We start from the raw sequence: 26,319 nt of genomic DNA, 5'->3' as shown, positions 1-26,319 counted from the left end.
GGGACGCAGCATATGGCTTTACACGATGACGATCGCTCTGACTGGTTTTAGGTCTATCCAATTGTGCCCAGAGGCATTTGAGCGACGTCCGTTGGTGACGCCCCTTTGGAAATGAGTTATTAATGAAGCTTTGCCAGACCATAACTCAGTTACTACTGAGAATGGTCTGGTTTTAACCAGGCTAATTCAGTTAAGTAATAGCCTACAAATGAAGTTGAATAAAGTAATCAAATGTAAAATAACACTGCTGTATACATTAAATAAAGACTGATCCTTATTAAAACTATGAGGATACTTACCAAAACGGCATTTTTATATACTCATAATTTTGAGTAGGCTTTTTGGCCATTTACTTAATATGCTTTTAATAACACTGTTTAATATCAAGCACGTCCTGCAGTTTAGCAACAGTAGACTGCATTTTAAAACACTCACTGATTTGGATGTTAAGTGTGGGCTTTTAGGGAGGAACGAAAGTGCACCGCTGTGAACAAAAGGAAGGTGTGCTGGACGGAATGCAGCAGCGTCACAATAATCGTTTTACCTCGATTATCTTGTTTTCATAATCGTTGGAAGCCAGAATAGAAATCAAAATATCAATTATGATTAATCGCACAGCCCTATTGGTAGTTGAAATTGAGTGGGACCTCCACTCTCTCCCTTGCCATCCTCCCTATCTGTCAATTTTGAGGAATGAAGTAAGATTGTGCTACTTGTGTATGGATTGGTCCTCATCCTAACAGACTACTCGAAGGTGGGAGCAGGGCTTGACAGTAGGAAGGGTTTGTATCGCAATTGATGACTCATTCTCTGTTGCCTCTCCAGAAGAAATCTTTAGTCTGAAAGTTGGGAATTCTGCCTTTGCAAGCTCCCTTCGCTATGCTGCTCTCCTAGGCTTGTGTTCAGGTCTAGGATCGTATGTAAGGATGCTGCAAGTAACTCTGTATTTCATCTTCAGCTGGTTGGCTGATGGATGTGGTGCTATAGACTTATCTGAGGCTATGTCTATAGTCACCCCTGTTAGCTCTGCTCTTCAGCTGTCCTGAAGCTGTGGCTCAGACTGGTCTAAAATAGGAGTCCCCATTTCAGAAACTGTTGAGCATGAAGCTTAAGACTCTGTTCTAACACCAGTAGTACTGAGCTAGTTGAGAGCATCAGCAACTGATGCAGGATCGAGTTCCCTAGAAAATGGAACGTCTTAGGGTTACGTATGTAACCTCGGTTCCCTAAGAAGGGAACCAGATGCTGTGTTACATTACCATGCTTCGGGCATGCCTGTGCGTCTTCCTTCAGAAAATTTGAATCTGATGACGTCTTGCAGGCGCCCTATTTATATGCTCGGGCGCTCAGTGGGACGTCATCCACTGCGTCGGCCAAAGGTTTTGGCATGAAGTTACACACCGGGTTCCGAGTCCCCATTGCGTCAGCAATTGACGCAGCATCTCGTTACCTTCTCTGGGAACCGGAGTTACGTACATAACCCTGAGATGTTTGGAACAACTCTAAGGAGATTAAATTAGTACAAAAAATACTTTACAGTAAACTGTTCATTTACAAGTCAAACATAAGAAGATCTGAGAGGTGTATGTTTATTTATATCTCCTTCTGAAGGTTCTCACATTCATTTGACACAACCAAAGGCATAGGAAAATAAAGCACTGCTTATAATCCCTGTCAGGATTTCAGATCAAAAAGTAATTGTACTGTAAGAAGTACTGTAAAAAGTGCTGTAATCTATATCAGTAACCTTAATAAGGGTGTTTCATAAGTAAATTGTTCCTGTAACTCTTATGATCTTATAAGGAAGTGCAACTAACCCATGGGGTCAGTTTACTCTCAGTTTCATTTTAGGGCTGTTATAAAACAATGTTTGAACCAGTAATTTGGTGCTCAATACAGGACAATACAGAAACTCTGTTTCTATAGATTCCGTTTTCTTTTTGTCTACATTATTGAAGTGTCTTCGTATTATTGTATAAATATTTAATAGCCCAGTCCAAGATGAGTATAACTGATGCATAACTAGTCACATTAATGAGCATTAAAGATTTTATTAAAAAATAAATTTAAAAAACAATTTAAGTTTAAGTGCATTTTTTTATTTCTGTTTCCATGGTCTTGAAGTCAATGGGTTTTGATTTGCCTGAAATAAATGATGTTGCCTGAAATAAGTTATGTGATGAATACAAGCTCAAGATATTTTCACATTTTATTATTTTACATAAAATACATCAGTAATATGTCACGGAAGGTTGCTGGCAGACAGATGAGGAAGACATATACGATTCAATTCAAAAGGTTTATTCTCTTAAGTTCCAACAGGAAGGCAAATGGATTACAACACACACATTGAACATAGACAACCGGACCCTGGACTGAAACAGAACTGAACATATTCATGGGTTTCATCAGGTCCCTTTCCACAGGTGTATAAAATCAAGCACCTAGATTATGAATGCAGACTGCATTGTGCTTGATTAATACACCTGTGGAAAGGGACCTGATGAAACCCATGAATATACATGTGTTAATGATGGTGACTGATGAGTGCACAGCTGAACGTGATTAGTGTCCGTGACAACAAATGAGTGATGTAGGCAGGTAATGACAAAGCATAATGAATCTAAACTATTGGGACATAATACACCTTTGAAATATTTTTCTTGAAAAAGGAAAATGTCATCACACTGAACAAGTAAACTCATCTACTTTACTAGTCGCTCTTACAGTTTATAATCACACTTTTGCAAACTATTCTAACTCAAACTTTTGGGAACTTTTTTTTTTGATAAAGAAGAATAGATACAAGGAGTATTTATATATATAAATGTGGTATTTATACCACACTACATGTTACAGAAGAACTGACTTCTCCAGCTTCCCTGCCTCGAGCAGAAGGACCGTTCCCTGGAGGACCACACAAGGAATTTTCTCAATCTGGCGTGCTTCACACATTACCTTGGACCAGCCTCAATGAGTGGTCCAAGGCACGCTTGTCCTTGGATGGTCCTCGAGGGATCTTTGCAGAGGGGGTGCTGGTGAGATGTGTATCTCCCAACACTACCTGCCCCTTGGGGGAAGACATCACCAGCCCCTCTCCGGACCCAGAGCCCAGCTAGCCACCTCTCACACCTCTCACACCGCTTACAGATGATATGATGGAAACCGAGCCTGCCGCGATGCCAGTGCCAGAGACCACACCTGAGCCATTCATCACCTTGGTGTATGAGCCCAATACAGAGTCTGACCAGCTGCGTGAACCCGCAACATAATCTGTGCTACTGGGTGCCCTCGAGGAGAATGAGGTGATGGAAGTTAGCCCCGCCCACACTCCCGCCACTAAGGGTGAGCTATACCTGGCCTCTGGGAATTATTATTATATGGAAGTGGAAGAGGATATTTCCCCTAGTCTGAATTTCCCGCTGGTCCCTCCCAGCTCCAAGTCTCCTTCATCTCCGCTGATCACCGCAGAACTCAAAGTCTCCTGCGTCTCCATTTGTCCCGTCCAGCTCTAAGTCTCCGGTGACTCTGAAGATCCCACCCAGCCTCCCTATCCCACTTTCTCTTCTAAAGACAGACAGTCTTTTGGCCCCGCCTCCGGTGTTTCCCTTCAGTCCCTCGGCTCCCCCTCTATTGACTCCACTCTGTTGTATGGTTCTGCCTCAGGTCAGGAGTCCAGGGGATCCCCTTGCCAAGGCGGAGCTGAAGGCCAGTATCCTGCTCCGCCTTGGCAAGAGGATCACCTGGCTCGTCCCTCCACCCCTTTAGCTCCATCGGGCTCTGCCATCCCTCCAGCTCCGCTCGGTCTCCACCTCAGACGCTCATCCACCGTTGTCTCATGGTCTCATTGGCTCTTCGGCTTCGCCTGGATCTCCACTTCCATCACCTACATCTCAGTCTGTCGCCCTTCTGGGTCTCGAACATGGCTCCTCCCTCCCTCGACTCTGCCGTGGGACTTTGTCTTGGCAATAATCTGGGTTCCAACCTGTCTCCTTCTCCGCTCGTCTCCTCCCACCGTCATCGACGCCCTGGTCCCTCCCGTTATCATCTCCTCCTGTGTCATATTCTCCGCCAGCCCCTTGTCCCCCTCTTAGGCACCCTCCCTCCTCAGTTGGACATTTTGTTATGGCACGAGGACTTCTCTGCCGGTAGCGGGAGACTACTGTCACGGTTGGACTCCTGAATGGACTTCCTGTTTTCTTTAGTTCCTGTTTCCCCACTCTGTTTAGTTTTGGTTTCCTTGGTTACTGATTGTATATTCGCTTGTTCCTATGGTTACATATGGTTTTCACCTGTCTGTCATTATGTCCGCCTGGTATTTATACTCCCTGTTGTGTTCAGTTCAGTTGTCGGTTCTCATACATGATTTAATGTGTGGTTTATTCTCCTGTGTACTCCATGTTGTTTACACAATACTCACTTCAGTTGTCAGGTGAGGCAAGTTAATAAAATCATTTCAAAGCAAATCAATATTTCATGTCCATTTATTTATGTATTTAAGTTGTTATGATGAAATACCCTGATAAAAAAATGGAGACAAAAAAATTCTCATAGAAAGCTATATGGGTTCAGAAGACCTAGAATAGTGGTCATACGATTTTGTGCTTTTTTCTTTTGGTCCTTTTTGGAGGTTGGCAGCATAAATAACCGTTCACTATTTTTGAATGGAAAAGAGAAGCAAATTTTTAGAGAAGTTGTTTTATAATAGCTTTTTTGGAATATCTGATAGTAGGCATTCTTTATTGCTTTACAGCAACTAGTCTTCATGTGTCATTTGTGCATTTTTGTGCAAATGCCTTGTCCTACAGTTAATGGATAATTCAGGAGTTTTTTTTTCTCCTTTTGAAAATGTATCAACATTTTTGACATAATGGCAGTGCGTGCAACAGCAAATTGTGGACTGACAAAAACACTCACCAAACAGAAATCCATTTTTGCTTTAATAAAAAACAATATAATTTGAAAATAAATATGTTTAATAGTTATACTAAAAACACAAAAGGATGTTAATATTTAACAGCACCAATAAATATATTACTGTGAAAATATAATGAAAATGTGGCTGTAAAAAAAAAAAAAAACATTTCTGGCACTTTCACACAAAGAGAATGTTTAGTGTTCTCGTCCTTGTATCTTGTAGGTCTTGTATCTCCACCAAACTGATCGCTGATACAAAAATGTTGAAATAAACAAAAAAGGCGCTTTCAGGAATGTTGAAGTGTTTGTCTCTCTTTTCATTTGTCTTTCGTTCTATAAAAGCTGTCCACAGTTTTTCAGATTGATGACAATGTCGATAGGAAACAAAGCAAAACAATATCAACAATAACACTGCATATAAATAGATCAAATTAAATACACAGAATACTGAAAATATTCTAACATTATAAATTAGATGAAGTGAACTACATAAAGGGATATTAGATATGTATATACAGATATTGTGTATATAACAGTTCCTAAAGTTGTGTGCAATATTCTCTTTGGAAAACGTTATGAATCTTAAATATTTAAGTTATCTTTTACTACTGCTGTGAACTGATTGATTCCATTCCTTGGTAAAAGTTTTGTCACATTTATCCTTTTTTTTATTTTATTTTCATATATACATACATGTAATATCCCTTTAGTATTATCACACCAAGTCCTATCGGATGTTAGTCAGTACAAGTGTCTTTTTGACTAAGACTTCACCCTAGTAAGAGTGACATCACAGAAATGGATAGTTCCGCATTCATATCCCGTGCCTGGACCCACTGTTCCGAACAGTCTGGAAAGAGTCTTTACTATGTCACTTCCTCTCCTTTGATTGACAGTCTGTAACTGTTCTTATAAAGGGGTGGAGGTTATCGTTTGCACCTCTCAGTGAAGTCTTGGACATTCGATCTGAGTCTTTAGATGTGAATACACAGCATTACCTCACTGTGTTATGTCCAATCACAGGCCCAGGTGCAGTGACACTGCAATTTATCCCATTCACACGCCAAACAGCGTCTTCGTTTACTTGTTTGTAGTAATTCAGGTGATAGCAGCGACACACGTTGTCATTTAATATATATTCTATATATTCATATATTAATATCTTAAAAATATACATTAGGATGATATCTCCTGCCCTCATTTCATTCTTAGTCTTTCGTTCAGGGTAGTGTTTGCAGTTCGTCCAGGGAATGCATCCTCAGGTTTAAAAAGTGCTGTGCTGTAAAAAAAATTCCTTCATTCAATGTTCTGCCTAGCGTGCCGCTCATCATCTTGGTTTTTCACATCTGAAAAAGAACAGTGGATTGGTTAGAGATCTGCACAGGGGAAGCTATACCAATATATGTCAAGGAAAGCGTGTCACTTGACCAACCCAAAACCCAACAACCAGTCAGAGCTAAGCCTGTTCACCTACTATACTTTGTTCACAATAGAATGAATACTGCATGAGCCTTATGAAATAATATACTTTAAAAGAAAATACTTAAGTGTGAAATGTCATGTTTTCGGACACTTAATCAACACATCAAACTAAGTGTACTTATTTAAAGCACAACAAAAGATTATCAAAACAATAATCTTGAATACTTTTAATTTGATAGTGTACTCTCTTTAAGTGCACCAAAGTGGCCTTTTATTTAATTTATATTATATTATCTGCAAGTAAACATACTTTTAAGATTTGTAGTCTATCTTGTTTTATTCAGAGAGTGTGTCATGTTATCATCTTTAAGCTAGATACAGTTATTTTGCATCGCTGGGAGTCTGATCATTGTATTGTGTGACACTGTATTTCGTGCAGTGTGCTCTGTTGCATAACGTGACTACGTATAGTAGTATGGGATTATGTCGTTATGTAAAAATGTACAGAAGTTAGACTTTTGGATGGGGTTAAGATTTGGTTTGGGTGGAACAACCACAGGATCAAAGTATGCTGTGATCTCCACTAAATATAACAATAAAATGTGTACAACATATACAGAATGCCAGGAAAGGCCTCAGAAGATCACACAGTTCAAATTAGTGGGGCAGTTGATGAGAAGCAAACAGCATGGACACGTTTATATTCACATATACTGTACAATTTAACATGATCTCATATTATGCATCTGAAACTTGAAGAGCTAATAGCACGTGCTCTCGCCAAATTAACTTCTGACTCATTATGAACAAAAAATGGCAATAACTGACATGATAGAATGAATCAATGAGAGCAGGATGTGTGAAGTGCACTTTACAAACACACACACATATGCACCATCCCTGCCTGTTTACTCAAAAACACAAAGTCATATTGCTTGTTGACAGAATATCTTGTTAATGTCAGCTAATTCAGTCCATTAATCATTTCTATGCTCAACGCCAAGTGTTGACACCAGAAAACATGATGTCGTTATTAGTGCGAGGCAGTAATGCACTAGATTCTGACATCAAAGGTTGAATCTCACAGCAATAAACCACAAACACACACACACACACACACACACACGATACGTCACCCTAAACATGCACATATAAGAGGGAAAATGCAACAAGCGCTATAAGCATGCAAAGAGAAAGAGCTTCAGATGGGACTGGATGAGAAGATGCATGTTGCACGTCGTGACAGTTCATAAACAAACCTGCAAGTTCTTTCGTTTAACTCAAGTTGTCTGGACTTGCATTGCAATTGTGTGAATTTGCAGGAGCATTTACAGGTGAGGGGGTCCTGCACATACAAGCGCTTTCTTCTCTCTGAGCAAGGCTCACAGTGGCTGCAAGGGAAGCAGAAAGGAGAGACAGAGAGACATCTAAGCACTAGTGAACTGGGCACAGCGCTGGAGTGACGCACACACACTCATGCACCTCGCCATCACACACAACCTCCACCGGATCAGACTGCATGAACTTTGAAAAATTTGTTTTTTGTTTGTTTGTTTGATTTTTGCTCAGTTAAGATGGTTAGCATTAATGGTAGAAGGAAAGCTGAGATTGTGTGTGAATTCATCCATTCATTCATCCATCCATCACACATGGACATGGTGATTAGTGGCAACATTGAATTCAGCTAGGAACAGTTATTGGACTGACACAGACAGCTGCATTCACACACACACTTTCACATACACAACTGAAAGCAGTATGACGCAAAAGCAATGTTTGCAAAAATGGCTTGGTCAAGTGCCACAGTATAGCAGTATGATGTTGAATCATTTCTAAAATGGTTTCATGCACAAACACAGTATCTAAAATTTAATTGCATAACAGTGCACCTATACTGTAAAAAAAAAAAAAAAGTAACAACTTTTCTAAAATTATATTTTGGTTTGGTTCAAACCATACATTTTGTTGTAATATTAATCAAAATATTTATTTTCCAAAAAACATCCATACAAAGTAAATTTCATGATAAAGACCATACCATACTTAATATATTTTCTTCAAACATAAGCTAAAATGTAGGTCAATATAATAATTTTCAAGCTTTTCGCAACTTAATTTCACCATAAACAAAAGTCAAATTAGCTATATGACAGCATATTTTTCAATTAAGATAAAACTAAACTGTTTGTCAGTGTTTTATTTAGCTTACTTACTATAAATAAAAACAACTGTAAAATCATTTATATTTATTGTGATGTCTTTTCATACTGTGCATCATATTTTCTGTTATTAAAAAACTCCAATAAAAGCCACAATAATGTCTGCAGTCAGTAAAGCACATCAACACTCTGGTGTCAAGTGAAAATACTATGTAAACAAAATTATTTATTTATTTATTTTTTTTTTCTATGAGGAGTACTTGCTTAAAAACAAATTCCTTGATTAAACTGAACAAAACAGGTTTTAGTTCACCCAAACATTAAAGTTCTGTCATTAATTACTCTCCTCATGTCCTTCCAAACCCTGGCTTGACTTTCGTTCATCTTCAGAACACAAATGAAGATCTTTTTGATGGAATCGGAGAGATTTATGTTCCTCCATTGACAGTCTACACAACTACCACTTTGATGCTTCAAAAAGAGATAAAGAGATCATAAAACTAATCAATATGAATTGAGTGGTTTAGTCCAAATTTTCTCTTAAAGTTATGTTTTTGGCCTTTTTTGGATAGGGACAGTAGAGATTTTTACTGGAAAGCGTGAGGTGGAGAGAGAGGGGAACGGGAACTGCAAAGGACTTCGAGCTAGGAATTAAACTCGGGACGCTTTATATGATGAAAATATTTGATTTAGGCTTTTATTCACACACATATATATATATATATATATATATATATATATATATTAGGGCTGGGAATCGATTAAAAAAAATTAACTAATTAATTGCACAATTTCTGTAATTAATTGCAATTAATTGCGCTTCCCCCAAGCTTGTAATCATCAATATTTAAACTTAGAATCACGTAATTAAACAACACAGGAAAAAAAGGGAACAGAAAATAGCCCTATATTAAAATATTAAACATCAATATATCAATATATTATTCTTTTTCAATAATCAATCAACATAATTTAACAGATTATTATTATTATTATTATTTTATTAATTATTAAAACAAAATATAGTCCTACAAAGCTATTATTACCAGAGCATGTGATCAGAGCAGGTCATTTTACCATTGTTGCCCAGCATGGCTATACCAGCTCAGCAAACAGAAGTCAACAGAGAAATTTCACGTTACTTGAGTGGACTTTACTTTTCCAGTGCTTAGTACATGATTGAAGCCTTTGGGCCGTTAACGACAGAGCCGCCGACACACACACACACACACACACACACACACGGAACGGAGAGCTCGCCGCTGCTGGGCCATTAACGACAGAGCGAGCCGACACACACACACACACACACACACACACACACACACACACACACACACACACACACACACACACACACACACACACACACACACACACACACACACACACACACACACACACACACACACACACACACACACACACACACACACACACACACACGCGCGCGCGCGCGCGCGGAGCACAGAGCGCGCCGACCGAGCGACACACACACACACACACACACTCACGCGGGCGTGCGCGCGGAGCACAGAGCGCGACGCACATACCGAGCGGAAAAGACCCGCTCATGAAAGTTGCCCGAGAATGAAACCTGACCGCCGAACATGGAGGGGCGGGACGGCATATTTCGGCCTTTTTAATAGCAGACGCAAGAGGAAATCATTAAAACGAGGCAAAAAAAAAAAGTGCTGCGTCAATTGCGTTATTTTTTTTAACGCGTTAAACATTTCAAATTAATCGCAAAGATTAACGCGTTAATTCCCCCAGCCCTAATATATATATATATATATCATCAGTGCACACATAAGATCTGGTGAATGGAAGCTAAAACATGCTTGCTTGATGTGCGCATTCTTGTGTTACGCAGCACGTTTGAGCTTTAGCAAGAACCAATGAGGTTCATTCTCGAGATACGCAGCACGTTTGAGCTTCAGCAAGAACCAATGAGGTTCATTCTCGTGTTACGCAGCACGTTTGAGCTTTAGCAAGAACCAATGAGGTTCATTCTCGAGATACGCAGCACGTTTGAGCTTCAGCAAGAACCAATGAGGTTCATTCTCGTGTTACGCAGCACGTTTGAGCTTTAGCAAGAACCAATGAGGTTCATTCTCGAGATACGCAGCACGTTTGAGCTTCAGCAAGAACCAATGAGGCTCATTCTCGAGATACGCAGCACGTTTGAGCTTTAGCAAGAACCAATGAGGTTCATTCTCGTTTTACGCAACACTTTTGAGCTTCAGCAAGAACCAATGAGGTTCATTCTCATGTTACGCAGCACGTTTGAACTTTAGCAAGAACCAATAGCCGCGTTTCCACTGTCGGGCCAGGGCCGGGCTAGGGCTAACAGCGAGCCGAGCCGGGCCAGTGGCCTCGGGCCTCAAGCACCGGGCTTGCGTTTCCACTGCCGGGCCATTAGCCCTGCAGCGCTGCCCTAAACCCCGCCCTTAACACGCCTTCCTGGATCAAACGTCATACAACCCCACCCATTTCAGCGGGAATTATGATGTTCATTCAGGCAGGAAGTTAGAAAACTTAGATTTTAAGAAGATAGCATGTATTAACTCACCGTCCGCGGCTGCCATAGTTTCTCTCCACACTTGTCTCTCCACTAACAGATGGACGGTGACCCAGCACACCGTCCATCAAGTCGAACCATGGAAAGTTCCTTCTCTGGGCACCGCTTTGTCCATTGTGCGTTTTAATCGCCTTGTACTGCGCCCACAACTTTTTAATTTTTTCCCGAACTTGAAGCGTTGTTCACTGAATGCTTAGCTTAGCAAGTTCAGCAACGATGTATTTTATAACGTCCTCGTTTCTGCACAGAGGAAGCTCCCGAAAAAAAAGTTGCTTTATTTTATGATAGTCCGGTATAAAGAGACGAGACGTGGGCTACTGACAGATAAAATAAAAACATGACTGTGATAGCCTTTATGATTGGTCGGATTTCTTCAAGCGTATGTTTTTTTACTATGCGTATCTTCAAGCGTTTACTATGTTTACTATGGTAACGGTTAGCGCGCATAGTCTTTTGCATCACAAACACAAGGCATTCAAACATGAACGCGAGTTAAATTATTTTAAAAGTCTTTAATGCTGACAGAATCATCCGGCGCTGCCGTCTCTCGACTCAGGTATACTCCGCCTCTGTTCGTAACCACTCCTCTAGCCCGCTCTGGCCCAAGGTATTCGACGGGCCAGAAATCCTGGCCGTTGGCCCTGAGTAAGCCCCGATCAAGCCCCGGAAGTGACAGTGGAAACGCGACTGGCCCTGGCACGCACTAGCACGGCCCGGCCCTGGCCCGACAGTGGAAACGCGGCTAATGAGGTTCATTCTCGAGTTACGCAGCACGTTTGAGCTTCAGCAAGAACCAATGAGGTTCATTCTCGAGTTACGCAGCACGTTTGAGCTTCAGCAAGAACCAATGAGGTTCATTCTCGTGTTACGCAGCACGTTTGAGCTTCAGCAAGAACCAATGAGGTTCATTCTCGTGTTACGCAGCACGTTTGAGCTTCAGCAAGAACCAATGAGGTTCATTCTCGAGTTACGCAGCACGTTTGAGCTTCAGCAAGAACCAATGAGGTTCATTCTCGAGTTACGCAGCACGTTTGAGCTTCCGCAAGAACCAATGAGGTTCATTCTCGAGTTACGCAGCACGTTTGAGCTTCAGCAAGAACCAATGAGGTTTATTCTTGTGTTACGCAGCACGTTTGAGCTTCCGCAAGAACCAATGAGGTTCATTCTCGTGTTACGCAGCACGTTTGAGCTTCCGCAAGAACAAATGAGGTTCATTCTCGAGTTACGCAGCACGTTTGAGCTTCAGCAAGAACCAATGAGGTTCATTCTCGAGTTACGCAGCACGTTTGAGCTTCAGCAAGAACCAATGAGGTTCATTCTCGTGTTACGCAGCACGTTTGAGCTTCAGCAAGAACCAATGAGGTTCATTCTCGTGTTACGCAGCACGTTTGAGCTTCAGCAAGAACCAATGAGGTTTATTCTTGTGTTACGCAGCACGTTTGAGCTTCGGCAAGAACCAATGAGGTTTGTTCTCGTGCTTCAAGCAGGATTGCTGATCAATGTTTATTTGTGAATAAACGCCTAAATTCAATTAAATTCATATTACAGTAATTCATTTTACGATCTCTATTTGTGGTAGTTGCAAAGACTGTCAATGGAGGGACAGAAAGCTCTCAGATTTCATTAAAAAGATCTTCATTCATCATCAACAAAAGATTTTGGATTTTGAACAATATGACCGTGAGTAATTAATGACAGAATTTGCATTTGGGTGAACTAACTCTCTAACTTGTTTTAGTGCAGTGCAGCCAAGAGCCCATCTCCAAGAGATTCAAGCTTCTGTTGTCAGAAACATCAAGGGGACTGGAATACAGGTGAGTGATCACATGAGCGTGGCGTCATCCCAGCTGTGGCAGCACATTAGTATGATAATGACAGAGACAGCCATGCGACCACTGTTTATTTACCTTTGGCTGCTTTCCTCTTTGCGGGCCTTGGGCCAACAGTGTGAATATGAGTACAAATTAAATGCAGACTGAGTGAGATTACAAAGTGCAAACAAACTGCCCTGAAATAAAGCCAATGACTGAGAGCAAAATACTGCTTGAGCGCAGGTGAGCCGAGGCGTTGAGATCGCCCATATCTCCCTCTCTCGCTCTCTTTCGGCTTTTAACCCTCCCCACTCTGGGTTTTCTGCAAAAAAGGAAAATAACGCAAGAATAGGACATCTAAATGAAGTTTCCGAACAGTCATGCTGAGAAAGATATATCAGCACTAGAGATGTCAAAAGTACAGTTACTCCAGTAACAAGTTGATACTAAAAAAAGTCTTATGTTTTTATTTTATTTCTGTTCAATAGATCTTTTTATGTTTACTCACACTAACGTTCAAAATTTGTTTGTTTTTTTGGTTTTAGGGTTTATTTTTGGTTTTAGGGTTTTTTTTGGGTTTAAGAAATTAATCATTTTAGTCAGCACGGATGCATTACATTGATAAAAAGTGACAGTAAAGAGACAATTATAATGTTACAAACTGTCAACACTGATAATAATCAGACATGTTTCTTGAGCAGCAAATCCGGATATTAGAATGATTTCTGAAGGATCATGTGACACCGAAGATGCGGAAAATTCTGCTTTTGATTGTAAATTACATTTTAAAATATATTACAATAGAAAACAGTTCTTTTAAATTGTAATAGTATTGCACAATATTACTTTTTTCTGTATTTGTAATCAAGTTAATATAAACTTGGTGAACAGAAAAGTCTTCTTGCAAAAACATGAAATCTTACAGTCCCCAAACTTTTGAACGGTAGTGTAAAGGCTATATGCCACTGTTTTGAACCTAATTTGTATATTTATATTAACATTTTAAATAAAGTAGTGTACATATTCATTATTCATTTTTGCTGTGGTTTCAGAATTGATACTATCAATCGTGAAACTGGACTGGTGTTAGTATTGACTACTGAAATATTGCTATTGTGACAACCCTAATCACTACCAATAAAAGCGAGAAGCAGCGTGTCAAGGACAGCCCTCATGAGGAATCAACGACAGACGCTATAGTCCATATAAGCAGCTGAATAGTTTGAGCCGTATCACGTGTGTGTGTGTGTGTGTGTGTGTGTGTGTGTGTGTGTGTGTGTGTTTGAGGAGCTTAGAGGTAAGGATCGAAGTACAAGGAGCTGAACTTGAGCTTGTGAATCAGAACCCAAAGTCGCTGGACTCCCCGCCCCCCGCTTGCCTACGTGCTGAGAGACAGCGTCAGCATTTAGCCCCATTCAACGGATTTCATTTAGCCTTCTCAGCTAACCTGATCCATCTCTGTACGCTCACATTAACCTAGCAAGGTGCAGAAATACACAAAGCCGCCGCACATCCAATTAAACGGGGCGCGTTCCTTGACCTGAACCTACCGCAGTTGGACACTTAAAGCGTAATTAAGTGCAAAATCAAATGCTGCAAGAGTTTTTATCAACACTACCTTTACTTTCTGAGCCATTTTTAAATGACACTTGGCATTTTAAACAAAAATGTCTTCTGCTTTATAGCTGAACTAAGTTTAGTCAACTGATCACTTTTTATAGTGCTGCATCATTAATTCTGCTACTTTCCTGTTCATTATTATGAAGCTGCTTTGAAACCATTTCTATTGTGAAGGTAACTTTACTTAATAAATCTGACATTGTATATTGTGAATATTGTTGGCTCATTGACAAATTGCTTTTGTTCTTATTTTGTAAGTTTCTTGGATCAAAGCATCTGCTAAATGCATACATGTAAATGTGTTGCTTGGGTAAAAAGCCTTCTTTTGCTATTTTTCCCTAAAATGACTGCCATTTGATTTAATATGTCTGTTATGTAACACAATGGATTGGCTTTTGTGGCTTCAGATACTTTTGGGGTCTATGTATACTCAAACACACAGGTTAAGACACAATAGTACTAAATGAGGTTTGTGAAACAGCTCACAGTAACCAACAATAGCCTCTGTCTCAGGATCACCTACTATTTAAAAGGCTAAAAATAAAAGTGGGTTAACGACAGACACTTGCTACTATGATTAGTATGTGGAAGCAGGCAAGGGTCAGCCTTGAGCAACTGTGGTGTGAGAGTAAGCGGGTGGTCTTCACAGCCACCATCTTACAGCTGCCATAAAGAGCAAAACCTCACCCCAAAAGAAAAACTGAAACCATCATATAAAAGAGTCTGTTATCAGGTCTCAGGTCAGAGGTCTTTAGAGATATACGGAGCAAATTAGGTTTTTACTATGGGCTGTAAAACCATCAGAGCGGCCTGGAGGACACACGACAAGCTCCACACTCAAAACGGATTGTTCTTGCTCTAAAATTAGATTGCACCAGCCACGTTTTAAAGCATATTACTTGGGGAATAATGAACTGTCTATTGTGGTCACATTCCTGTTCCCAAAATCAATCAACCAATCGTGGCTTTATTTTACAACACTTATTCCACATATCGCGTCTTTTAAGTCCGTTATTTTACATTATTTCACGTTTACAATAGAGAGCGGCGTGCTCGTTTTATCCAGGCACGTCTAAGCCGCAGAGTGATGAAAAAATCCCAACTTTTCCGAATGCCGCACTGCACGTCATGTGACAAGAACCAACCAATCAGCTTCACCCTTTCTGTAACAACATGATGGAGGAACAGCTGATCATAGCTTTACAGGGATACCCAGAGCTGTACGATTTGTCAAGCGGCTATTATTTTCGGTGCCAGAAAGGAGGAGAAAGCAGCGCAGCCGGCATTGTGAAATGCCCATTGATATTCAGCAATATTACTGATTTAATGCACTGACACTATCAGATGAGAACAAAACTTGAACTGAATTTAGATGAATAACGACACTGTTCTCTTCTGTTTTGTAACTGAATACATTTTTTGACACTGTTGTTTAACTGACTTGAGCTGAATAATGATACTATTGTCTTTTTAGCACTGCTTTACAGCAGAATATGAATTTGTCTCATATTTGAAGTTTGCATCATTAATTATGTTACTCTCCTGTGTATTACTGTGAAGCTGCTTTGAAACTTGGATTTAAATAGGCAAATACTGGAGAGTCTATGATTGGATCATTATTGCAGTGATTATTATGTTTCTAGCATGTTATATGTTTGGCAACAGTTCTTCTAACCCTAGCTGATGGAGTGTGTAGCTTTTCATTTCTTAAACCACCATGTAGGAAGATACATCATAGCCATATTCTAGGATGACAAAGTCAAGATTCATCAGGCTGCAATTGTGAAAGAATGGTTGTGAGGAGCATGAAGAATCATTTTCACACATGAATCGTCTCCTCTGAGTCCAGACCTTACATTCACTGAAAGTATTTGGGATGTGCTGGAGGAGACTTTACAGAGTGCTGGACTCTTGCATTTGTCAATACAAGATCTTGACCAAACATTGATGCACCTCTTGATGAAAATAAATGTATTGATGTTATTTAAGTACATAATAATGATCCGATCATAGACTCTTAAGCATTTAAATCCGATTTTTTTTTCTTTTCTTTTTTTCTCGGCACTCTTATTTGTAGCTGAATACATATTACCAAAACATATTTCAGAAACAAACATGCAAAGGGCAGGAGATTTTGAGGAAATTTGTGAATGGTGGGCACTGCTATTCCATGAGGATCTGCATAGCTTTCTGATGGGACAGATTCAGCGTGGGTATGCTAATGCAATTACTTTTTTTTTTCTTTTTTTCTTTGTGAGACAGGCTGCCATGTTCAGCAGATGGCAATCATTAAATTATAAATAATTATCTGCCAGAAATAGAGATATATTTGCTATAAAAAGATGTCTAACACAAATGAAAGGAAAAGCAGGTTTGGTTTACCCTTACGAAAAAGAAGTATACTTAAGTAATGTTCAAGTATATTTTTAAGTATACTTTATGTAGTAAGTACATCAATGTGTACTTGTAGTAAACTTGTAAGTGTACTATTTCAATACTGCTTGGGACTAAATTAGCCCACTTTTAGTTTATAAATGTATATGTTTAAGTGTACTATAAGTATAAGAGTAGTAAACTTTAAGTTCACAACTAGGTTTAAAGTTGTGAACTTAAAAGTTTACTACTCTTATACTTATCTGTACTACAAGTAAACTTATAAGTATACTAGTAGTTTACAATTTTTTATACAAGTAGTATTTTTGTTTTGTTTATGAAAGTACACACTGAAGTGTACTCTCAGTAAACTACTAGTTTAGTAGTTTATACAACAAGTATACTTATACGTTTCTTTAAGTGAACATAACCTTATACTTATAGTTTACTATTTATATAAAAGATTGAGTACAAGTACAGTCCAAATATACTTGGACTTTTCACTCAGTAAAAGTCAAGTACACTTAAGTGTAATTTTAAGTATATTTCTGAGAAGTACATAAAGTATATTTTTGAGAAGTATATAAAATGTAGACTGAAAGTATACTTTCTTATTTTTAGTTTAAAAGAGGTATACTAATAGAACACTTGAATAAACTTCTTTTTCGTAAGGGTAGGGTGTTGTGTCATGACGAATTTCTTGTTGAAATCAGCGAGTCTCGAGTTTGTCCTGAGGATTAGGAGGGATTCGGCTGTTGTAGCATTCAGTGGAAGTTGATTTCACTGTTTGGGTGTGAGAATCAAGAGATTCACTTTATTAGTTTTGTTGTGGGGAAACAGGGTTGAGGGTGTGTCAAGGCGTGCTGTGGGAGTCATGACGAGCTGTGGTTGTAGGGATTTTTACGCACTGAATATAAGTCAATATATTGAATGTTCACAATATACGAAAGTAGTAAGCAATTAAGCATCGTTATGAAAAAATACCAAAGTCCCTTGCAAGTCTGCTCACTCGGCGGCCATATTTACATTTACATTTACATTTAGTCATTTAGCATATTTGAATCGCCTCCGGGCAGCTGTCGGGCATCCAAGACCAAGCCCTATCTAAATGAATGGGGGAATCTCAAAAACTGCATGCCGAACTCAAATTTAAATAACATATTTCAAATCAGCAACAAAATCTGTCATGAACTGTGCCATAAATGCTGTTTCTTATGCCTTGACTGGACGAGCCAATACGCATGGGCAGTCATAAGCGCACGTCTCAAAACGACTTGGCGATTGGCTTTTTTATTTAGAAGGCGGGACTTATTCCATATTGCACATTGCACTTTCTCTTATACATAAGTAATATGAGTGCACAGTCTTTGCATATCTAAATTCTTTGATAATACCATGCTTTTAAATCTTTAAATTAAATTTTTTTGTTTTATTTGTTTATTTATTTATACTTTTAAGTTTTGGTTTATTTATTTTGAGTTATTTTAGTGCTTCAATTTAAACTAAACGAAAAATAAATATTGCCTTAATTGATAATTAGCTGAAATAAAATAAGCTTGATTTACACAGTATATACAGTATATATATATATATATATATATATATATATATATATATTTGTTTTTTTTATACATATTTGTTTTATGGTTTAAGGTTTAGTTTTAGTTAACAATGATAACCTTTGGTCTGCATGTAAAGTTTTAAGGATATTCTGGGTGAGCTTCAGAGGATTGATGGCACTGCAGAAGTGGCCACGTATGAACACGTTTTGTTTAAAAACAGTGGCAAGATGACTTTGAAACGTTGTGAGCTGGAATTCCTGGAACTTTATATTAGGAATTACATATAAGTGAAAATAAATTAAACTCTGAGTGCTGTGTGTTTACAAAGTGAACTGCACTGGCGCTGTGGACATCTGAGTTAATTTAGAGTGTTAACATACAAGGCAAAGTTCCTGTGAACCACCCTAAAATTACTGATAGAAAAATAAGCAAATGGGATGCAGCATTTATGACAATGCAAGCAGCATGAATCTGGCAATGATGGATATATGCACACCCACATCATCTCAGCTGTCCAGATCAGTCTCTTCACTCACATACAGACAGCAAAGACTGCTAAAGCTGCACTTACTCTGAGTCATTCACATAATATAAACTCCGATCCACTGACTAGTCACATTTTTCTGAACGACTAGTTCCTACTGGAATACATTGCTAAAAGTATCTTATGCTCTCAATTTTATTGGTCAACCCAGGCGAACAGCTAGAGATGGCTGAGATTAGCCTGGCTGCTAAGTGTTAGCCACTAGCACAGTGTCCAGCTGGCTGCTTCTCATCGCCAGTCAATCAACAAAGTCATTGCAGTTTTTATCTGTGTATTTAGAAATGCCCTGCACCATCTACATGTAGAACCATCCACACGGTCAACAAATTAATCTTAACTGTTTCAGAAACGTCTGTGATCTTGAAATCTCCCATAACTGTGACATAGAAAAAATATAATAATGATAATAAACAAACTTACTTTTCTTTCTTTGCTTTGACTTCTGCCTTTGGCCTAAAAAAAAAGACAGATGCAACAGAGGTTTAATTCACATTTTATGTTTTAAAGGAATAGTTTGCTAAAAATGTATATTCAGTCACTATTTACACATCCTTGATCTGTGCTGTTATGTTTTCTGTGGAACACAAATTTTAGAAGAATCTTTGATTACAATCTATTTCCAAATAAATAAAAAGTCCCATTATATGTCGCAACAGGTTTGATGCCAATTACATTTCGATACTTGAGAACTTTGATGTAATTCATGCCCAATATGCACCATAGGCACCTTTAATTATAAAACTCCGGCATAGGGACTTAGAATATAGTGCTCCAGTCAATTTTTATGGAGCTTTTAGTCATTTTTTGGTCATGATTTCATGTTCCCACAGAAAAAAAAAAAAACAGCACAGCAAACAATAAGTCAGTAAACTTTGACAATAATTTCTATTTTGGAAAGAACTGTTCCTTTACATACCTGCAATCACACTTGGTGTGTTCTGTAAAACTCATTTGAAATTTATGCTCCGATACACGTTGTCTGATTCGCAGTACCTAGACGAATATACAAAAAAAGCGCATTAAGCACTTAGTGTGTGAACATTCGTGCATTACAATGTGATTATGTGACTGTAATGTATTATGTTTCAATGAGAAAACTCAGGGCTCATGATTTAGAATCACAGATTGAAATATTCAAGTTAACAGGAATTTTTTATTTCCTTACTCTTACACACTGTTGAATAAATGGCAAGGCCAGGCCTCGACCGTGGCCAAGAGCAACTTCAACCACATAAACGGGGCGTAAACACAGTGTGTAGTGGTAAACAACATAGCTGACATGCCAGTTAACACCGCCTCACTGTCCCATGTTGGGCAAGTATGATTTCATAGGAAGCAGGGTGAAGGATTGCACACACTGGATTGAACCAGTCTCACCTCCATGGTGACGTTGCGGGTCTCTGTAGGGACACACTCGAGCGCTTCGTCGTTGCAGCAGCCGGCACAGCGCATGAGAACCACACAGGACGGGATGTACGTGTGCTCGATCTCGTCGGGATACTCCTGAATTATGTCTACCAGCAGCTCTCGTGTCTTGCACGCACTCTTCTTATACACCTCCAAGAAGGGAATCACTACAGAGCAAGCAAAGCGAAAATGTTAAGTCAGTATCATACCATTCTCACACTATTCACTCTTTTTGTGTGTCAAATTAAAGGGATAGTTCACAAAAAAAGGAAAATTCTCTCATTATTTACTTACCTTTATATCATTCTGAAACCTGTATGCTGTTATTTTGTCTGTGAAACACAAAAAGAGGATTTTTGAAGAATCTTGAGGCTCTTTTCCATTTAATGACGTTATTTTAAGTCCATAACGACCATAACGAGTCTGTTCCTCACACAAACCTATTCTACATCTTCAGAAGACTTGACCCTTGTGAAAAATAAGTGCCCTTAATTGTACTGGATATGGTGTTCTTCAAATCTTAAAAGTATAATAATATTATTGAAATAAAAGGATACTTAAGTGTACTTTAATGACTGTTTAATTAAGTACACTTTTAACCGTTTTTAAATTAATTCATCATGTTTTAATGATCTTTTGTCATGCTTTGAATAAGTACACTTAATTTGATGTGTTGACTAACATAATAAAGCACAAGTAAAGTTTCTGGATAATAGTTCTAATTTTAGCGTGTTATTCATTATTACAATTAAAGTTAATTTATTTTAAACGTACTAATTTGCCTCTTCATTAGTACAAATGTGTAATTACAAATACATTTAAAAAGTAAAAATACAAGTAAAAATTACATCAAGTTTATTTTCGTTTACCATAAATTCTTGTCAGTATATTCGGCATCACACTTTTACCATATTTCAAAGACAATAGTTATGAATAGTTATGAAATTACATATAAATATGTACCATTTATGTGGGTAAAAAAAAAAAGCACTCTAAAGTTCAGCTAATTGCATTTAATATAATGCAATACATTTAATTGTAACATTACATTCAGTTTGCACTTGAGTATATTCTTTTAAGTAGATTTTATCCGTAAAAAAGTCCCCTTTTTAAAAAGCATGCTAAAATGCACTTCTTTTTCACAAGGGGAAATATAGTACATAAGTCATTTTATTCATGTTTTTTCTGTCCTTTTTATAGTCAACAGTCATGGTAAATATGAAAAGAGCAGCCTGAAGATTCTTCCCCTTTTATGTTCCACCTTCAAAATAACAGAATACAGGTTTGGAATGAAATATGAAACCACTACAACCATTAAAGTCAGATGCATTGCCCCACACCTTCACACAGGCCTGTTCTGCTCATTGGGGACTTTACTTTCCCAAGTGGGCAAAAAAAGACATGTCACACATGTTGAGGCCCACACACACCAGCACATGTGCCCCACTTGCACGTCCACCCTTCTCCAGCCCAATCTGTGCACCTCTCTGAGCTGGCTTCCCATCATTCATTCTGACCCCAGCGTCTCATGACCTGCAAACTGCTAGGGAAAATTATGACCTCAGGCAGTGTGGCGCCAGGCTTTACTGCAGACACCTGACCTCTAATAGAAGCCCACCCTGCATGAGCGCTCCATGCCACCCATGAATGCAAGAGACCAAACACAACTGTATTTATGATGCTGATTAAGTTAATAATTGCTAGAAATTTGTTGGTGGTACTGTACAAGCCACATTTCACCTAATGCCCCTATCATGACACTTCTTCATTTATGGCTATGATGTTTGTATCACATATCTCTATTTAGCAAAGTGCAAAGTCGCATGTGGTCAGTTTTGATTTGGTATCTCTTGACCAGTTAGATTGAGGTAATGTCTCTGTTGTTTACAAACTGATTTAATATTTTAATATGTTCATTTAATGCTAAGCAAAGTCTTAGGAGATCTAAGTTGTGGGAAAGTGATTATGAATGGAAGCAGATGGGGTATGATGTAAAAATAGCAATACACGTTCCCTCAGAAACGTAACAGGGACACTATACAAACAACCAGGTCCACTGCTAACAAATAATTGTGACCTTGAGGACAAATCAAGGGTAAATCATGCAGCGTTTTTGTTAATAAACAAACACAGCCATGGTCAATGACTCCACACAAGGTTGCTTGCGGGTAGAATAATTATTCACTTTGACGATCCTCAGCACAACCTAATGAGGGTGGGAAATATGTCCTAATCCTGTGTCCAAGCAAATATTTATGTAAGTTCAGTCAGAGTGTGATATTAAATTGTTAGAGGAGAAAGAGTGTTGCGTAACAGAGGAGAACCACAAACATACAGTATTTGAAGGCCTATTATCTGCCTCTCAAGCCTCAGAACTGGGATAAAACCATTTGTGGTTTAAATTTTGCATTGTAATTGTCATTACATATACGTCCTCCAGGTGGTGCTACACCCTTAGCCCGATTTCAAATACATTTTTCATATCATACATGCTTCACGTCAACATTTATGTACACTGCACATATAAAGGGACTTACCTTCATTTTTGCTCTTTCCCCCTTCTTTGGGTATGTGGGCAGCCTATCAGGACAGAGAAGTGACAGTTATAAGTGACAGATCGCACAGAACAAGTTATAATCTGACCTATTTTTGTACGCCACTGAAACAAACCAATAATAATGCTTGGGAAACTCTCAAAAGGGAACATTTCCTTGAGTTTTGCGTAACCAAAAGCACTTTAATTATGCTATACATGGTCGGAATCTAGACAAATTAGTTGCTTATTATATTAATAAGCAGTTTGCAGTGGTTCTCAACCTTTTGGCCTCCCATTGGCCAAGAAAATAATCAAAGGCACCGCCATTTAGACTAAGATATTTCCTCTGGAACTGCTGCAATGATGGCAAAGCTGCTTGTTTTCCAGCTTTTAATTAACACAAACTTGCAGTCTCAATAGATAATAAACAGCAGTTAATTTCCAATTCCATTCGTTTATATAGCCTACTATGTGTTTTACAGTAACATTAATCTCTGCTGAGGGGACAAATTAACAGCAAGAAATATGATGTCAGTTTATGTGCAATGTCAGAAACAAATCTGTAAAAATTTAACTTTTTGGGGTAGGCTAAAACATCTTGTCAGTGGGTCAGTGCCTTCAAAGGTATTGGTATTTTATGCATTATCGAGCCTTATAGAGCACATATTAGTACCTTCAGGTTTACCACCAATGTAATGCACAAACATACCCACAACAGACCCTTTTTTTCAGAATTTTAATAAAGCTGGATTAAGTTAAACTTATTTCAAATAATGTTTAAGTCATTGAGGTCCCATTGGAAATTTGCTGAGCCCCCCTAGTGGGTCCTGGACCCTTGAGAACCACCAGTGCTTTCAAAATCTAGTAAGGGAGTTTGAATGCTTTCTACTTTTAGAATGTTTTAGATTTGTTATATAGTCTTTTAGAATCTTTTTAAAGCTAATATCATCTTCTTTCATCTTCGTAAGTGTGAAGTCAGCTTGTCATTCAGAGGCTTCAGAGAGCCAGTGATTCTCTTACTACAATTCAGAGTCAGACTGTTCTATTTTCCCGCCTACAGATTCGTCTCGCTCGCTCGCGATCGGTTGCTGGTTGGTCGCGTGACTGCAGGTGGTGGACTGGCGCAACAGCTCTCGGTGTTGCGTGAGAATCTCTCCGGTTTGCCTCACAGACCATCTGCTTCATATCTAAGCATACATTTTTCATACTCTGCACCAAACATTTAGACAATTAACCAACAAATAAACAAACTAACAACGGTAATTTATCTCATACAAATGTTCCACGACACCAAATATAGGCTACGTGCTCTGCCGAATCACTATTCAAATAAATGAATTAATAAGGCGGGAGACAAAGAAACGAAGGAGCTCAGGTAATATATTGTCCTTTCGACAAGAGAGCAGTTGGTTACATTATTTAAAGTCTTAAGGTATCGCGAGCACTAATACAATGCATAAAGCCAATGTTTTGACTGAATTCATAGTATTACCAATAAGAAATTACATTCATAATGATTAAACAAGAACAGAAAATGATAACCATTTAACCTCCCGTGTGACGCGTTACAGCACGTAATATAGGCCTATCTAATGTCTCACATAGCCTAACTGAAATTTGCATTTATTAAGCAAAGTATTTGCCTTAACTGAGATGAAATCCCTGTACCTCTGAGGACAGGAAGAAGACGGGCTGCCACATTGTTGATAAATAGGCTATTCCTGACATGACAGATATTCGTTTGGAGAAACTAACTTTTAATCAGGACATTCCACGTGAAACTTCGGGTAGCCTAACCTAGTGTAAAAATGGTGTAATGGCACTGGGCAGATTCATTCAGTCCTCGTGCGTGTAGACTGACCACACATTAATAAAAAATGAATGGTTTAATTCCTCTATATTATCTCTCATTTCAAACCCACCAAATTGCATAGCCCTTACCTTTACAGCAGACAGATGAAGGAGAGCTGCAAAAAATAATTGTATCGAATAAACAACAAAGTTCATGATTGTAATTCCAGTGGTGTGTTGCGATGAGCGTCACAGAACAGTCTTTGGCTCTCAAAAATATTAAAAGCGAAGCTGTGGAATATGAATGAACCGTGTGATATTGTGGGTCAAAATAACAATTCCATTCTGTCCTTCAGGACCGAAGCACCTGCGTCGAATCCGCTAAACTTAATTTATTGAACGTCCCCGCTCCTTCAGAAATTATAATAATATAAATAATAAGAGTAAAATAAGAGAATAACAAAAGAAATTGGGCGAAATCCACACTATATTGGTCCTCCGCGTATTTCGCTTTTAAAATCCACAGTATCACGTGAAGTCGACTTTTAATGAATCTAAATCCAAAACGTCAGATGCAGAACAAAGCAAAAAAAAACTTTTATACTTCCAAGCGCAACCTCCACTCTGTACGCGCGACTAGGACCAGAGAACGGCTTCTGCGCGTATGATTATCATCAACAGCAAGACATTACATGTGCCGGTATAAAGTGATCCAATAATGGCAATCCCTGGTTCAAGTGCAGCACACGTTTCCGTCTTTCCTCGTCTTATTTCCGCAATTGTTTTGGCTTTTCTTGTTTCATATCGGTGTGAATGTTAGTACGGAGAGGTCTTGTCACTCACTTTGCGCTCGCTCTGTCTTTCAGCGCTTCTGCTGCAGATCTTGAGAGAGTCGGCTCACAGGGAAGAGGGAGTGCTGATTGGCCAGCATAGGCTACGTACATTATGATGCTCCACGAAGGGCTTGACTCACTTTTTTGAAGGTGGTAATGGGAAATATATGTATAATGCCCTTGTGTGGGTTATTCATCTTCATATAGTGCAAAAATAGGTTTGACTTAATACGAAAGCATTTCAGTTGTATTAAATTCTCAGAATTTCCTATATTTCATCATACGTCTTCCAGTTCGTTTTGTTCAGGGTTGAATCACTAAAAGGAAGGCTGTGACTCTTCATGATGTTGATGCATGTTAACCATAGCTAGTCTTTCTTTAGGTAGCAACTTCAGGCATTGTGGAAATTAAGTCATAACACGTAACAATAAGGTCCCATTAGTTAAAGGACAAAAAAAAACTTCTGTAAACCAATGACTCACCCTCAAGCTGTTCCAAACCTGTATGAATTTATTTCTTCTGTTAAACACAAAATATCATATTTTGAAGAACGTCGGTAACCAAACAGTTGATGGGCCCCACTGAACAAACCACTACAACCATTAAAGGTTGCAAGGTACTATGGAAACTATGGAAACAGGGCCCATAAACTGTTTGGTTACCGACGTTCTTCAAAATATATTTTTTCTTTTTTTTTTTTTTTTTTGGTTGAACTGTCCCTTTAAAGTTAGTTAATGCATTAACTAACAATGAACATTGTTCC

The 26,319-nt window shown here is 38.7% G+C and overlaps 1 protein-coding gene across 5 annotated transcripts; it reads right to left on the bottom strand.

The window, feature by feature from the left end:
* Positions 1 to 4,927: 4,927 nt before the first annotated feature.
* vegfaa (vascular endothelial growth factor Aa) lies at positions 4,928 to 25,607 on the bottom strand. Of its 5 annotated transcripts, none has more exons than XM_082150498.1 (7): positions 24,874 to 25,605; positions 22,934 to 22,976; positions 20,367 to 20,563; positions 19,906 to 19,982; positions 19,410 to 19,442; positions 7,599 to 7,730; positions 4,928 to 6,263 (listed from the first exon to the last, which is right to left on the bottom strand). In XM_082150498.1, exons 1-7 carry the CDS (start codon positions 24,937 to 24,939, stop codon positions 6,245 to 6,247), a joined length of 567 nt encoding a protein of 188 aa, XP_082006624.1. In that variant the 5' UTR covers positions 24,940 to 25,605; the 3' UTR covers positions 4,928 to 6,244. The 5 variants fall into 5 exon arrangements, 4 of the variants coding, with proteins under 4 accessions (XP_082006624.1, XP_082006626.1, XP_082006627.1 ...); XR_014200735.1 differs by lacking the exon at positions 4,928 to 6,263 and adding an exon at positions 12,987 to 13,212 and having other exon boundaries at positions 7,594 to 7,730; XM_082150501.1 differs by lacking the exon at positions 4,928 to 6,263 and adding an exon at positions 13,121 to 13,212 and having other exon boundaries at positions 7,594 to 7,730; positions 24,874 to 25,607.
* Positions 25,608 to 26,319: the final 712 nt, after the last annotated feature.

The sequence above is a fragment of the Leuciscus leuciscus genome (assembly GCF_965113295.1).
Source record: "Leuciscus leuciscus genome assembly, chromosome: 20".
NCBI classification, from domain to species: Eukaryota; Metazoa; Chordata; class Actinopteri; order Cypriniformes; family Leuciscidae; genus Leuciscus; species Leuciscus leuciscus.
The sequence above is the reverse complement of the archived record's forward strand: the minus strand, read 5'-3'. Positions and strand labels throughout refer to the sequence as shown.

Coding starts and splice junctions, on each gene's coding strand:
- vegfaa (XM_082150501.1), bottom strand. CDS start 24,939: ATGAACTTTGTTGTTTATTCGATACAATTATTTTTTGCAGCTCTCCTT. Junction 19,443..19,905: donor CACACCAAGTGTGATTGCAG/GTATGTAAAGGA, acceptor CTTTTTTTTTAG/GCCAAAGGCAGAAGTCAAAG. Junction 7,731..13,120: donor GGCTCACCTGCGCTCAAGCA/GTATTTTGCTCT, acceptor CTTCCCTTGCAG/CCACTGTGAGCCTTGCTCAG.